A 16,808-nucleotide genomic window follows, 5' to 3' on the forward strand; every position below is an offset into this window, starting at 1 on the left:
ACTTCTCATTTGAAAAGCCTCTTCTACTACCTGTTAGCACATCAGACTCATGCAATATGCATTTTTGCAGCTTTTAGATGCCTTTGAACCACATCCATCACTGCCCTAGCCCTCAGTTTCTCCTCCTCCTGCCTTCACAGCTGCGTGCTGCCCGAGGGCACACAGGGAGAGAGAGGCGTTTGCTGCTCTTCTCCAGCTGCCTACAAACACTCCTGGATTTAGCATACTAAAATGTTGCCTCTGTAGTGCTGGTCCCTGTTCACGTGGCTGCTGAAGACTCCTCCTGATGCAATGGGCAGGGGCTGTGGTCCAGCTGCCCCACATGAAGCTGCACGGGCTGCCTGTCCCTCTGCAAGGGCTCAGCTCCAGGACAGAGCTGTCCCTGAGCACACCGTGCTGCCCCAGCCGAGCGCACCTTGGGAGCAAGGCAGGGACATCCCTGAACTCAGCCCAAGGTTCAAGGTGCATTTTCCTCTCACTCTGCAAATCCAATTGGTTAAACGAGCAACCTCCAAAATCTTAAAAATCCAGCATGACTGCCAGAGTGTATTCCACTGAAGAAAGACTTCTTTCTCTCTTGGAATGGTGCATTCAGGAAGGTGTTAGACAAATACTGGCATTTAAAGGGAGCATAACACACTCCAAGGGCACAAAAAAAAAATTGCACAAGCATCAGGTAAAAATTGTGGGAGATCCACCTAAAGCAATGACTGGAGGGAAAACTGCATGTTGTGCTGGAAGGTATTCTGAAATGCCCTTCTGTTTGGGGAGCCCACCACAGGATTTAACCACCACTAGTTTCTGAAATGCTATCCTGTGTCATGGTGTAGACTCAGGTGTGCACTTACTGTTAAAACTGAGATGTTTGAGAAGGCAAAACGTGTTTCCTGTGCCATATATATTTGCACAGAGTATAAAGGCTTTCTTGCAATCTATCCCTTGCCCCCCACACAACTTGTTTTAGATTACCATATATTCAGGTATTCTAATTTTGCTCTTTTCTTTACAGCATGCTTTACTCTGCTCTATTTGCCTGAAAAAATGTGGTTCGTAAGACACTGTGTCAACAATGCTGAACAGTATATGCTGTATATTTCAGAACACACAAACCCTAAATACAGGGACTGACTATTGTGAAGGAAAATTTATCTCTGGACGTAATACACTAAAATGTCCTAGATTACATATTAAGACTGTTAAATTCAAAGATTTCATCTTCTGGGATTATTAAGTAAGGATATACATGGAAAGAGGCAATAGATTTTTTTCTTATAGAATTGTGTACCTAGTCAAGCTCTGATGTGATGCACTCCTCTAGCTTTCAGTCATGCCTTTTATCTCTTGTTTTTTCCAAATATGGATATGAAACCAGCACAGAGAGAACAAGAGGAATGTTTGAGGTGAATGGTGCTGAACAAAATTCAGCTTGTCACCACCCTAGCTCCTGGACTACACATCCCTGAAAGTCACAGTACAACTCAATGCCACTACACAGAATTTATCACTATTTGCAAAGAGAAGGAACTCGAGCATATCTTCATTATTTCACAGGCTGGTAAGCACTTAGCTTTATTTCATCAGGACAAATCAGAACTCAAGAGTCAAGTTCTTCTTTCCTTAACTGTGCTTAAGCAAGGTCCCGCAGTAAGATGCAAGTCAATTTTTGAAGGGACGTTTTACTCTGAACAAGATGGCTGAGTGGGCCAATTTCTACATATGTTAATTTCAAAATACTCTGAAGTCAATGGAACGTCTTTTAAGAACTCTCTCTCTCATTCACTGGTCTTGTCTGTACCTGGAAAAAGAACAGGTGAGGTTCCTTCCCAAACAATCTATACTATACTTCCCATGTCAAACAAATTAGAATTTGGAGTTCTTTTCCTCCAGCAGCAGAAGACATTTTTCCCTAGCAAATCCCTTGGACATCCTCTTTTCTTCAAATATACATTTCTTAGGGCTTGATATGCACAACTACACCGTACTGTCTTCTTACTCTGCAGTCTTCTCAGTTCCTCCTGATGCTCCCAAATTTTCCCTTTTGAACTATAACCTTTAGCATTGCTTCCTGACCATGGTGGTCGGAACTTTAAGGTCCCTTCCAGCCGAAACCATTCTGTGATTCCTACACTCAGTTCATTCAAATGCATCCTTGGCAGGTACCTGGGAGATTGATCTGTCAGTTCTAATCAACACTATATTACAGATAGAGTCAATGGACAGAAAAACTGTTGCTAACTCAAGGCAGGCAGTGGGACATATATCCATCCACACACCCTCGAGTATCTTCCTGTCCTGAGATCTTTTCCTTCTGATCTGCCCTCTCAGTTGTGATCCAAATCAAGCTGGATGTCTCTGTGAAGTCTGGCAGGCTGTGCAAGACTACAATAAGGGGCCTAGGGCGTTCAGCAAACTGAGAGTTCAGTGCTGAAGGAGGGAGCTCTCGTTCCTCTTCAGACCATGGAAGCATTCCCATCCCAACTAAGATGAAAAAGTGAAGATGACAGGCCATGCCAGCTATAACAGTGATAATCCATCTCTCCCAGCTTCCCCCTTAACACAAACTCCACACACCACCCCTTTCCTCTGGCCGGCAACACTCTGGGGGCTCACTCTGGGCATGCAGGTTTCTATGCCTCTCCTGACAGAGACAACTGTGCTGTCCACAGCCATGGAACAGCACAGCTGGCAGAGGCATGAGACAGCCAACACTCAACTCTTCTCATTTGCCTTCCCTCAGCTGCTGGATCCTGCTCTTCTCTCCTCAACCCATCACCCCCCGTCAGCACAACAGATTTTCAAGACCATCTGCCTTCATGTGGGCTGCGGCAAACTGGAAAAGCTGGGGGTGAACTGCAGCTTCCCCTCACCTGTATGTTTCAAATGAGAGAGAAAAGCAGCAAAAGTGATGCTGTAATACTGCTGCACTTAGTGCTGTACAGAGGAAAAATAAAGAGAAAACAATGCAATAATAGTATGTGAACACAAATTCCCAGCTGCAGGGCAGCTCTGCAGAGTCAGGAGTAGCAGAAAAGTAAAGAGGTGTATACTTTAATATGTGCTGCTCCTACAGTAATAAATGATTACATGAGTTTTGCAGAAGCCAGCAGTCAGGCTATGTCATGCACCCCCACACCACACTTCCTATCCAAGAGCAGAGCAGAGCATCCAGACGTGGCCTGAGATGAGATGCTCAGCCATGCACACCTCCTCTGTCCCCAGACCAAACTGCATTTCCTCACGCAAAACCCTCCACTAGCACATGCCTTAAAGGGTGGACCATTTTTTTTGAGATGGCCCCAAAAACTACTTAAACTGCCAGCCTCTGAGTAGAGCAGAGATGTGTCTTACATTACAACAGTGAAAGCAGATCAAGACAAAATGCTAACACAACAATTTCATGCTGAATTTTTATTTCAATGTTATGCAACTGCATAAGTATAAATAACTGTGTACAATATATAACAATTATGACATACATAAGGAGTTTGTCAGAGAAAATAAGACTGCAAACACTTTATTGCACAGACCCTAACGATTTTTTTAAACTTTTAAATTTTTTTTGTAAGCTGAGAAATCTACTGCAGGAAGTCTACAAAAGAACACATCAGATCTATAATCACATTAAGACTGACCAAGAAGAACACAGGCAGGAGGATCTCTAACAGCTCACTTATAAGGTAAACATCAACAAACAGTTACTACATAAACACAAGCTTATGCACTGTTACACTTCCAAAATGCAAAGAACTTATTTGTCAGAAGTGATAATACAAAATATTCATAGAGGTATACAGTAAACAAAAGCTAGATGGGTTTTAAAAGAAACAAGAGGATAGCTGAAAAAATGCAGAGACTGTAAACCAGGAAGTATCTCCCAGACAGAAATGTTATTTTGAAGTGCATTAGCATTCACTTGTATTAACTGCCAAAGCACAGATGAACTGTAAATGTCGAGACCATTTTATTTTTAAGACTTCTCAAAGATTATTATCCACTGCTTACTAGCTCCTTTCTGAATGCATAAAGGCAGTATTAATGTTCTAGTGCCACATGTAAAATCAGGAGTTGTTTGTGATACTGGATTTTCCTTACAGGTTTGCTGTAATCCAACTCAACAAATCAGTATAATAAAGTTTTCAGCAGAGGGAAATGAATTCTGCACACTGTTGTCACAAAAGTCTCCAAGTCAAGATTACACTGTGCTTTTACAAAAATTTTTCTAGCTTTTGAGACAGAAAGACAAACCATAAGCACTGGTGAAAAATGTAGGGGCCTAGCTCTGCTGTGGCTACAGAAGATAGAAATAAGCAAAACAACCATTCTATTGATCCCCAATTATTAAAACCCATGCGCCTGCAAGGGTATTTCGTAGTGCTTCTGTACACGTTTCAAATTTTACCTTTCATCCCTCAAAACAAGCTGAATACTCCACACAAAAATGATCAAAGTCTACACGTTCCACTGTATACAAAATTTAAATAAGGCTTAGCAAAAGTAAAAAGACAGTAACATTCTAGCACCAAATAGCTCCAACAAGTTCCTTTGTTAGAAAATGCTTCTTTTATAATTACAGTATTGAACTTTTTTTTTTGCATACAAATAAAAAGATTATGTTATGAAATGTATGGAGCTACTCAATGCATTTCAAAATGAATATGAAACCCAGGATTACTTGCTAAAAACAGCAAGTTAGGTCTACAACATAAGGCCCCAGCTATGTATGAAAATGTGTCAGATAGCCTAAACTTTTCTGAGGATATGATACTGAAGTGTATTTTTCCTTTTTACTTTACTTGTCATAAAATAGAAAACAGCTACCAGCTGTATTACACTAATTAAACAGACTTATATGCCATAATATGTATTCTCTAAATGTATTAAGAACAGGGATGAACATACTAGTACTACCAGTCATGTGCTTATACTTGAGCCTCACACTGAGCCTGAATTTAAAAAAGCTCAAGGAACTCGAGAGGATTGCAGCAAAAAACTAAGCACATGGCACATGCTTCAGAATTTCAGCCTAGTCTGGGGTGAAAGTCGCACAATACCCTCCCAACAGACAAGGCAAGAACCATCATTTCACCAGAGAACACAACTCTTGCTGGGATGCCCTGATATTTAAGTGGTCTTCCCATAGTTTTAAGGACACCTACTCTACTCAGACTTTGTACAGCAGGGAGGTGCAGTTACTTCTTGTGTTAGATCTGGTGAAGCAGTCAGCCAAGTACAGTACTATCAAAATCAGATTATTCAAAATACATGTAAAAACTCACAATAGATCACCGTATTATTCTGTACTAGTTTTTTTTAGCCTCTGTCTAGGATTTTTAGTCAGTAAAAATGTGGCCTTCTTTGTTCCCAGTCAGACCAATGCTTGTGCATGTCCATGCCAGCTCTTGAATTTTAGTAATTTGGTTTCATATTTGAGTATGGCAAATACGTGGCAAAGCAACTATCTTAAAAAGGGAAAGAGTAAACAACGCAACCAGCAGCAAAGTATATATGCTACATTCAAACCCCAAACACATTGCTAAGTATTTACAGAAGAAGTATTTTCAACAGTCCTAGGCTGTAAAGGTATTTTTGTACAAATACTATGTGGTAACAGTTTTACCGGTTACAATTGGAAAGGCATTTTGAAAAAAAGTCCTCTCTTTACATATCCCCTTGTATTGTTTCTTCAGTGACATGAAAGCTTTGCCGCACAAAGACACGACACAGTGCTGGTTTAAAGGCAGTACAACATATTGAAATTGTTTCAGCTAGTGTTGAATACACACTTGCCACGTCTTAGAGTTAACAGGTTTTTTTGTGAGCACTGCTCCGGGAAACTTCCTTTCCTCGACGCTGCCGAGCTGAGTCTTTGTCATCTGAAAGTGCGTTAGGGCGGTCAGCTGTGGCTGCTGACCTAGGTAAATCTTTACCGACATTCTGTTTTCTTGAAGCAGACTGCTGAGTCAGAACAGCATCTTTTCCCTTTACATCCACAGTGTTAACGAAAAGAGGCTTTTCTTGATTTCCAGGTTTCCCCCCAAGGTTTGAAGGAGGGTGGTGGGCTTCTGCTACAATAGCGGCACTGTGCAAGGCCATCAGTGAAACACTCTTAGTCATTTCTGCCTTGCTGCTCCCTGTGGAAGAGGTGCTTTTCTTACTTAGTTCCTTGCAAGTTGCAGGAAGCTCTGATGAGCCTGGCTTAACCTTTGCTGAAGATGCCTCACTTTTGGCTGAAACAGATGAAACAGATACTTCCTGTCTACATTCAGAGAAATTGGATGAACAAGTCAGTGGCTTTCCCAGTGTTGCAGCTGCACGACAAGAACTTTGCCCACTGGCAGCCGACAGATGTTTTATTGCAGTCTGCTTGTTTGCATCCTCTGGCTGTTTCTGATTAACTTGTCCCTTCCCTTTTATATCTTGAGAGATTTTGCTACTTGTGGTTGCCTTTTCTGCTCCTTTCCCTCTGACATCACAGGTTGTGAGACAAAGGGTAGGCTCCACTTTCCCACTGTCAAGCTGAACATAAAGTGCGTCAGTGCATATTTTTCCTTCAGGTCTTTTGTCTGCAGTGATCATCTCATTACCAGGATTTCTCTCTGCCTCTTTATTCAGTGAGACACAGCCTTTCACAGTGGAAAACTTTGGAGTGGTCATTTGTTTTTCACTGAAACGAAGTTGCTTTTGATCAGCAGATTCCCCCAAGCTTGCTGCTTCTTGCCTCTGCATCTGCTTAGAACTCTCTGGGCCTGCTGGAAGTGGGCCCACAGCAGAGGATTTGGGTTTGGTGTCAGGGGCTGTGCTGCTCACTTGGAGGGTGGTGACTGAGCCATGGTCCAAACCCACAAGCCTTTCAGCCTGCACATGTTCAATGTTCACTCTTTTTGAAGAACCTGGAGCAGGAGAAAGGTGATCTAGGACACCTTTACTGGCATGCTTTCCATCCTTCCGGGAGCTGGCAGACATCTGAGTAACAATTTCTTTTTCTTTTACGGCTGGAGAACATGGTTTTTGTGACAACATCTGTTTATCCAAAGACTTAGACTTGGAGGAACTTGTATCAGAGGCTGGCCTGGGTTTATTGCTGCTGCTTTCCACACAGGTGGCAGCAGGCTTCAAGTGCTCTTGAATGCCTCCATGAACTTCTGTGGTGCTGTGTCTGCTTACTGCCTCTTTCACAGCAGGGGAGCCTGAAGGGTTAAGTTGCTGCCGAGGAACTTGGCTGGATTGCTCTCTCTCACTACTATGGAGCCTCATATCGGTGAGTGATTTCTGATCTTTCTTTCCCATGTCTTTAGCACTGTCCTTCTGCACAGAAGAAACTGGTGCAGACTTCTCGATTTTATGATCGCAATCTCTTGAGGGTTGCACAGGCCATTTGGATGGAAGAGAGTCACTCTTTGTCTCCGTGACAATTTTCTTAGACTCAGCTTTCTGCTTGGTTACTTCCCTTTCCACAAAACTTTTAGAAACACTGCTGTCATCTTTGCCTAGCTGTTTCAGTGATTCTCTGCCATCCTTAGGTTGTGCCTTGGGGCCAGCTGGCTGTGTTTTTCCCTGCATCTCAGGTGGAATGGCAAAATCAGCACAATTTTTTTCACTGCTCTTGGAGCAGGTTGTTATCAGGACGTCAGAGACAGAAACCTTCATAGACGACTCCCTGATTACTTCTACTTTTGCAGGGATAGGCTCACAACCTCTCTGGGATACTGGCTGTTTGACAGGCAACTCTTTCTGTGTTTGCTTCTCTTTTCCTACAGCCTTTTCAGTAGTGCTTTGGCCAGCAGAAGGTTTGGAATATGTTTGAGTAGTTTTAAAACTCTGACTTTGAGTAACACAAGACTTTACCTCCACTGAATAGTCCTTTTGTTTTGAAGGGGAGGTATCTTTCTTCTGAACAGCTTCAACAACAGAAATACTGCCTTTAGTGGCTGGACTAGAAACCTTTTTCTCTGTCACTACTTCTGTAGCCACAGAGATAAGTGGTGGATTTGGACAACTCTTGCCTGCTTGTAGGACCTGAGGCTCTGCAATGTTGACTTTGCCAGATTTTGGGTAACTTAACAACTGCTCTTTCTGAGACACCATTTCTGCCTTCCCACCACTCCCTTGTGGCACAGGGGGTTTAGGAGATCCTCCATCACTGCTGGTGCTCTGTCCTTCTGGCAGCACACACAAAGGCAGCTCAGTCTTTGAAACCTGTGGCCCAGAAAGTAACGCAATGTCTAGCGTGCCTTCTATTGGCTTCAGACAGGAAACAGACCTCCCATCAAGCTTATATTCTGAAGGACTTTTTCTGACAGGAGCTTCAGAAGAAATAAGGGCTGATTTTTCCACACTCATGTCTGCTCGGCCACTCAAGGTCTTGAGAGGAACAAAAGAAATTGAGTTCATCTGAGTAGCATGTCCACTGCCAATAAATGCTCTACCATCTGCAACTGCAGTGGAGTCCTGCTGTATGTTTACAGGTCTGCCTGTACTAAGTTGAAGGCATTCATGAACATTAGATGTCATCTTAGGTTTTAGCCCTGGACAGACACTGTCATCTTTTTCTTCAATAGACATTTTCTTTCTGAGATAATCAATATTTGCAAGTTTACCATCTAATCTTTCAAATTTGACAAATTCTTTTGTTGGTACAATTTTATCTGTGTTTTCTCCCTTTCCACTAAGTATCTTGTCAGAGGACTGAGGTAGCACATCTTGCAGGGTACATGAAGGGGAAATTCTTTTGAAGTCATAAGAAATATGACTGAGTTCATTAGGGGGAGGCCCATGAGACAACATCTGTCCATCTAAAGCAACACCATCATTTGATCTCAAGTTTGCATTCTTTTGAAGGGTGTCTTTGAATATGCCACCAGCTGACTGGGTCTCTACAGTAACAATTTTAGCTTCAAACTGGTTTGATCTTTCTAATACCTTCTGGAATGCTTTTCTGTCTCTTTCTTCCAGTCTCAAGGTATTGGGAATTTCTGGTTCACTGCTAGGTTCATGTATAGCAGCATTTGCTTTTTCAGCAAAATCTTGCTTTTTCATAACTACCTTGACCTTCAGCTTCTCTCTGTCTAGCTCATCAATGGATTCCTGTCTACCCAATTTTCGGGAGATGGGTCGTTTCAAGCAGCCCTGCTCTGCAGGCCTGACTCGTGTGAGCGATGGCACATCACAAACATTCTCCTCCAAGCTCTGCAGAGTTACATCTCTTTGAGACAACTCTCTATTCACTTCTTCCTGGGTCACTTCCAGACTGTGTTTTCGTGAACATAAGTGTTTTTTATCACTGCCATAAGAGGGTGCAAGTTTCTCTTCAGACTGAACTCTCTTTAGCAGTGGAGATCTTGGTGGCTCTGCACTCTTTGGCCTGACAATATGCCTCACAATAGTTGGAGGTGAGTGCATTTTGCTAGGAAAAGACTGAGCTATTTTTGTATTTCCAATCGAATGTCCCAGCAATGGTGATGGAGATCGCTGAGGAGATGTTGGCTGGGGTGTTGGAGAAGGTGTCCGTGCGAGAGGAGAAAGGGGAATGCTGCCGGCTGATTTGCGCCTTCCTGATCTGTATCTTTGCCCACCAAGCTTCGGACCCAAGCCATGAAGAGTACTGGGTCTTATATGCCCTGAACCAGCTGGAGAATTGGGAGCACTGGAACTAGGGGAGCTACTCTGAGAAGAGTTAGTACCTACAAAAAGAACAAAAAACCAAGCAAACAAACATACGATTAGCAAGACTTTTTCTATCTTGTCTAAATGTTCAGTGAGAAGTAGAACAAAAGCCCTGTGCTGTCTCCCACTACAGTGTTCCAAAATCTGGAAGGTTTTAAGTGGAAAAGGTTTTAGGCTGCAAAACCTGCATCATTCCAATTACATATGCTGTTTCTCCCTTTCTCTCTCTTCCATCATCCCCTTTAAGTTATCTCTTGCTTTTACTTAAATAGAATAACTAATGCTTTCTGACACTTCAAAGCAATGATCAAGGCTTTCCAGATAATTTACCTTTGCCAAGGGATTGTACAATAGCAGTCAATTCCAGTACACACTACAATTGTGACAGAAGTTAAAGAAGAAAAAAGGGGCAGGCCTTTAGGAGTTAGAGAGATGCATATTTTAGGACTCAGCTAATCTTTTCAGCAATAAATCTGCATTCATGAGTGCCATCCTAGTTCCATTATGTAGCAACTTTTATCTCACTTTCATTCTTTTATCTTTTAGGCAAAATTCTCTCTTGCTGCAAATATGGACTTTTTATTATTCAACTTTCAGCCACTGGACTGAACTTTAAACTAGGACAAACTTAAGAGACAACTGCTTTTTAGGTGCTTCTGAATCATAAAAACACCTTTTGTTTTGCACCAGGAATCTGTTTCCCTTTTCCAGAGAGAAAACAGTTGTTCTATGATTATACTTGCCGGAGCTGACTGCTCTTAGGAGAGCATATCAGATCTGTGGGGGCTCACAAAACGTACAGTACTCTTCCAGTCCTTTTCCTCTGCTCTCCACTGCTTCACACTCACCTGATGGAAAATCAGGAGTGGAACGGTAGCTTGGGGTAGGAGACCTAGGAGATAAGCTGTGGGTTGGAGACCCAGGCAAGCTCTCCCCTGAAGAAAGTGATCGGTTCAGGCAGGAAAAGCTTCTGCTTGTATGAAGAAGAGGTGAGGGTTGCTTTGCCAGCTTTTTAAAGAGAGATCTTCTCCTTGTGTGAGAAAAACACAGCATTAATCATAAGTTAAGGTGCACAGAAGATACTATCAGCACAGGCAAAATTCTTGCAAGCTGACACTATGAAAATAGTAAATCTATCTTTACATGAAAGCAAACCACACTGCAGACTGGGAAGTTTAGAAAGCATCCTGATTCATTAACAGGTGGGATAGACACTGTAACTAATTTTATTCATATTAACATTTACTATATTTCAGAAGAATGTCTATCTCCTTATGAGTACAGATCTATATTTTCTAAATTTAGCAACCTATCAAAACTGAAGAAATATCTATAAAGTACTAGCAACATATTTATAAAATAAATATGAACGTATCATATTAAAAATGCTGATAAGCACTAGCACAAAAAAGTTTAATTAAACAAGTGCAAAATTATATAGTAAAGCCAAATTACGATGCAACCTCAGTTATGCACTATTTTTAGTTATTTTGCAGATCTAGTTTAGACAAAACAAGATTTGGAAGGCCACAATCTCAGAAAGAAGGTAGCAATACAGAAGATGAGAAAAAACTGCATTAGCTTCATATTTTAAATTTATTGCTATGTACAGACAGGCACACTGTGAAAGCAAAGGACTACTCACCTCTCTAAACTCTCCTTCTTCTTCGTCTTCTTACTGCGCCTAACCATTCGGCTCCTGTAGCTGTTCCGTCTGGCAGGTCCCGTCTTGATGGAAGTGTTTTCAAAAGGAGTTGTCATTACTGAGACTTTGTTGCCACTCTGCCAAAACGAAAGAAGATGCTTTAAGTGTCAGTAATACGAATTACACAAGACAGCTTTGCCTTACACTGAACACCATACATGCAAATGCAATGAGAATCAGCTCCAGAAAAAGTGGTGTTTCTGCAGGGAACCCTATGCAGACATTGCCATGCATAGTTAGTAAACGAGGATTGGGAAGTTCTCAAATTCTGCCGTATTTCCCAACTTCCTCCATTCAAGCTCCAGGACAAGGAGTAACTCCAGTAATCGTGGCCAGACAGGAGGACACCAAGGATTAACCAAGACTGAACACTTCAAGATAGAAGCTTCTACAGAAAAACCTGATTTTTTTTTCCCACAAAGAACAGCTGTAACTGCACAGTGGTCCACTCACATCTCAAGACACCAACTGTTACAATGATGAAACAAAGGAGAAAAATTAAATCTTCACTGGCAATCCCAAACCACATTTTTATCTTGTTCAAAAGGGTTAACAAGTATGATTACCCAAAGCTTTTTAGCACTGATCACACAAAAAGATGACTCAAAAAAAAAGTATTTTCTGCTAGTTTTAAAAATCTGTAGCTTCTGCTCAGCACTGTATATCCCTACAGTGAACTTCCTTTCAAAGAAATTGCAATAGCCCAAATTTATTTATGATACAGCCCAACATATTAAGTTGTAGATAAACAATGATCTCTTGTTTTGCGTTTACTCTTCTAAGTATTGAGCAGGGTTGTCATGTTTCTTTTTCTGTATCTGACCTAGACAATGAGTGCATAGCTGACTGCCATAAGTCATAGAATTTTCTCTTACATATTTCTTTCAAAATTGGAAAACTTGGAAGTTCTTCCTGGTTTCAGAGAAATAAAATAAAGACTGAAGAAACAGTGTACTTTTCATCTTTAGCTCTTTATCTTTTCCCTATCACCTCACTGCCTTCCAGTGCTTTTTTTGGACTTCTTTTATAACTGACTACTCACTTTGAGCTCTGCACATAACACCATAAATTGTTAATAATATAGGAAGCAAATATACAGCTGTCTAAAGTAATTCTGACCTACATTAGCTTACACTGGAAAGATTACATGAAAACTGAGATTCAATGAGCTACAGAGAAAATAGAAGGGTTTTTTTATCTTTTTATTGGGTGGTTTGTTTGTTTCCATGGAAAAACTATGCCTTTCTAATAAGACAGACTTCAGAAAACCACAAGAGAAAAATGTGACAGATTAGTCATGAAAGTCCAGCTGCAGGATGAGAATTTCATTAATCGAAGAAGCTCTGTCAGACATAACTCGGTATACATGAGACAAAAACCTTTTGGGCCCTAATATGAAAGGCAACCTCCTGTATAGCAGGCAAATATTTAATATTCTTTGGTTTTACTTTTCCTCCCTGATTTTCACTTTTAAAGAAGAAAAATGAGAGGTATCATCATCATCAAAAGCCTGAATTATTTGAGGAAGATGCAGGCATTCGATAACATTCTTGAGAAGGTCAATTTTTTTGAGAGACAGAGACCTCTTTTTTTGCCATTACCTCGAATTTACTTCAGCTATCTCTCAACGTTACCAGTCTATGGGAGAAAAACTAAAATCATGCACGATATAGGAAAGTAATTGGCCCTTCTCCAGATCTATGGCAAGAGCAGCTTAGAGTTTGTACTTCCAAGAACAATAAAATTAAGTAACTAATCTCAAGAAATCAAGCATAACCCCATCATCAGTGGTGAAAACAGCAATCACTTTAGTATCCCAGCTGTCCAAGAGTTACCTTTAACAACAATTCAATGACTTCTGTATGAACAAGACCATGCACTGGCTCTCCATTAATATGAGTAATCAGGTCTCCAGCTTTTAAGCCTGCTTGGTAAGCTGCACCTCCTTCTTCCACATTCTAAAAAAGAGAGAGGAAGAAAATATACACAAAATGAACCCCAAACCCGTTGGCAATGAAGAAACTTAGAGATACTAAGTTATGTAAAGGAAGGAAAGAAGAAAAATACCTTCAGCTCTTTCACCATCTCCTACTTACTCCAACTTTGTATGAGTCTCCCCTACTTACTCAAACTTTATATGGGGCCTGGAATGGTTTCAAAGCTCACTGAAACACTGCTGGTTGCTATAGGTATTAAGTAAGCTCTGCAAAATAGGGAGTTTTCATGCATAGTAAGAAGGGATGGTTCACTACCCATTGCAAAATTACAGAACTAAGTGAAGATTTTTAGCATCTGAAAATGAGAAACACTATGTAATTAAGGTAATGGTAATCATAACTAAAATTAACTCTACCATATGGTTAAGGATTGTTTCTATTTGGTTCAAATTCACCAGGCTTCCCATTAGAGGGGTTGGTGCAGCACAAAAGTGACAAAGGACCAAAAGTAACTGAATTGAAAAATATTTTGAAGGTTGTTTAAATATTTTTTTATATTTCTAAATGAGTAGTTTAAGTCATGCAGACACTACTGAAGACTACAATGCAAATAGAGCTTGAACAACAAACTTATAATACTTTAAAAAAACTCAAGGTTTAACTTTTACTGCCATGTACCATTTTTCCCCTTCCTTTCACTGGTGTGATGTTACACTAGTAGCAAGAAATAATTTTTTAAATTTATTCCATTATCCACCAAATGTACCCAGTTCTCCAGATTCAATACTTCTGATGGATTAATAGGTCTAAAGGGTAAACAATATGAATAAAAAATGAATAATACACTACATCAGCACTGCTACTTCAAAATCTACCATACATATTTAAAACTAAACAGTGCAAAAAAATGAAGTCTTTTGATAAATTTGTGATAATTTTTTTAGGAAAGTTGAAATAATTTATATACACATACTATTAATGTACGTGTAATTTAAACCATATATAAAATTATAATTTGTTCCCAACATAAATGATAAAAAAATGCATATATATGTACCTAAGTATATAATTATTTTACAATTAAGGAGGCTGACAACCAAAGAATTGCTTTAGCCTCTCTCCCACTGTGTAGTGAAGAGAGGATGAAAAATACATTTTTTCATACATATACATAGATTTTTTCAAACAGAAAATCAGTACTTGAGATCAGCTTACGTGTGTCTTGTAAAATAGTGCTGATTTTCATGAATCCCTTAATTTATGTAGTTTAATATACTCCACCTATTTTTCAACAATTTCTCTTTACAGTCTCCTAAATTTGCAAATCCTGACCCAAATCAAAGAGGGTCTGCACTAAGCCTTTGGTTTTCTAAGACATAATACTCTGAACTCAAGACACTATTTTTCAAAACTGAGAAACTTGCCAGAAGTTAAGAGAAGTTGCAGAAGTTCAACACTACATGTAGATAATGCTTCTGCCAAAGATGGCTTGTTGTCTTCCCTACAGGCAACACTGCTCTTGTATACAGGCAGAATTTCATTCTAAGAAAAACTGCTTGGCATATCATTGTAATTTACACAGTAATTGTTAATAAAGAGATGCCATGGGTACAGAAAAGCGAATCCATCATCACAGTATTCTGTGGCAACATATCAGCAAGAAAACATGTATTATCTTACCCAAACAATGTGGTGCACAGTGTAGATATCACTGTCACCCACGTAAACCCTGATTGCTCGGATGGTAAAGCCATACTTTTTCCCTGAACTGTGAATTACAATTGGCTGATGAGGACTTGCAGCAGCAATTGATGAATCACGGCTGGGAGATGAATCTCGGGACGACGAAAGGTCAGATGACAAGGAATGAGGAGACATAGGACTTCCCAAAGGAGAAACACCAAACACATCTGAAAGAAAACATCTGTCTATTACAGTCTGAGCACACACAGATTTCATTTGGCTTAATGGTATCTTTCTATTAATATAAGTCATTGTCTTTGTCTAAACAACCTTTCTTCCTCCTTAACTAGTGTGCATATTAGTGAATGAGAAGTTCAACCACCAGATATTAGACTTTAATAATTTTCCCTGGAGTGTAAACTGTACTGTTTAATGCAAGGGTTAATTTGTCACATATAGACTGCTTTTTCCTTTTGCACAGGAAAAACACTCATTGCTAACTTTGCAAGAACTATTCTCAGCCTCTTCCTAGCAAACACGGATGAAAAGAAAATCAGAGTAGTGTAGCAAATATTATCATGAATACACCCAAAATCATTCCCCAAGTAATCCAGCAATGCTTAACAAATTGCTAGCTGTTTTCTTGCTTTCAGTTATATATAAAAACAGATAAAGACTACTCCAATTAAACCACAGTATCTACTGGGTACCTAGGGCAGTAACTCAATGTTTGTAAGAAGCCTCCATTGCTACATCATGTAAAGAACACAAGAGTTTCTTCCAACAATACCAATTACAATTTCATTTTATGTTATTGTTTTGAATGCACTATTTGCTCATGCTTGTGCAAAAGTGAATATAATTACAGGAGTTTGGACTTCAGTTCTGGACAACAAGAAAGCGAAGTAGCAATCCTTCATAGGAAAACACTCAATATTACTGTTATATGTCCACTTACATCATTATTTCTGGCTCCAAATTTTGAGCACTTGACCTAACTCAGACTAGTACAAGTAGGAGACTACATGCTATTTCTGTTTTTTGACATTGCACTCCTGTTTATCAGCTTTTCTTATGGGGGACGAGAGAGAACTAGTCCCGTGCTGCTTTAACAAACATCTGTTTTTGAGGGCTAGTTAAAACTAAGTCTACAACCCTACTATCAGATGGACCAAGGAATGAAGTTGCATCCTGCTGTGCATGCTCAAGATGAAACACCATTAAGTTGCATTTTTGCCTGTCAGAGAAAGCCTCTCAGCTGCAGTGTGAGCACTATGACTTGCTGACAAGATTGCACTGATTAGTCATGCAAGTGAACAACAAGAGAAACAAAAATGAGTGACACGGAATCAATTCTGAACTATACAGAACCTTGCATTTGCATCATAAGCCTTCATAGCATTGCATAAATCATTAACATTTCAACTGAAAGTATTTATCTCTACCTCCTGGGATCATGAGGGACAAAGCACTTGCAGAAAGGGACTTCGTGACTTTTCCAGAGATCTTCTTTTTCTCTGTGCTTTCCAATCGCTGTCGAGCCATGTGCGATGCAACTTCACCAGCTGGCTTTGAGGTGTTTTCTGTACTGTCCACACTCTCACTTCTTCCATTTATTTGATCTAAGTGTTCTGAGAAACTGCCAACTGTACAAAGAAAAAGGGATAAAGACATTGAGGGAAAACTTTGCTAAACTTTGCATTGAGGGAATATCCTTTTGCTAATGGACCACAGAAAAAATAAACTACTCTCAAGTGTAACTGGTTAAGTGTAAGAAGAGGATCACACAGTTGGAGTTATCACTGCAGCTGCTGTATTAA

General features: G+C 40.1%; 1 protein-coding gene across 1 annotated transcript in view; it reads right to left on the minus strand.

Annotated features, from left to right (window-relative positions):
* Positions 1-3,393: 3,393 nt before the first annotated feature.
* The window catches only part of MAST4 (microtubule associated serine/threonine kinase family member 4), a 103,057-nt gene continuing 89,642 nt past the window's right edge, over positions 3,394-16,808 (minus strand). The window contains exons 21-26 of the mRNA XM_058824326.1: positions 16,434-16,634; positions 14,986-15,215; positions 13,204-13,326; positions 11,309-11,445; positions 10,512-10,693; positions 3,394-9,680 (exon numbers count right to left, since the gene is read on the minus strand). Coding sequence (XP_058680309.1) covers positions 5,800-9,680; positions 10,512-10,693; positions 11,309-11,445; positions 13,204-13,326; positions 14,986-15,215; positions 16,434-16,634 — 4,754 coding nt within the window. The 3' untranslated portion in view covers positions 3,394-5,799. The remainder of the gene's footprint in view (positions 9,681-10,511; positions 10,694-11,308; positions 11,446-13,203; positions 13,327-14,985; positions 15,216-16,433; positions 16,635-16,808) is intronic.

The sequence above is a fragment of the Ammospiza caudacuta genome, chromosome Z (genome assembly GCF_027887145.1).
Source record: "Ammospiza caudacuta isolate bAmmCau1 chromosome Z, bAmmCau1.pri, whole genome shotgun sequence".
In the NCBI taxonomy this organism is placed as follows: domain Eukaryota; kingdom Metazoa; phylum Chordata; class Aves; order Passeriformes; family Passerellidae; genus Ammospiza; species Ammospiza caudacuta.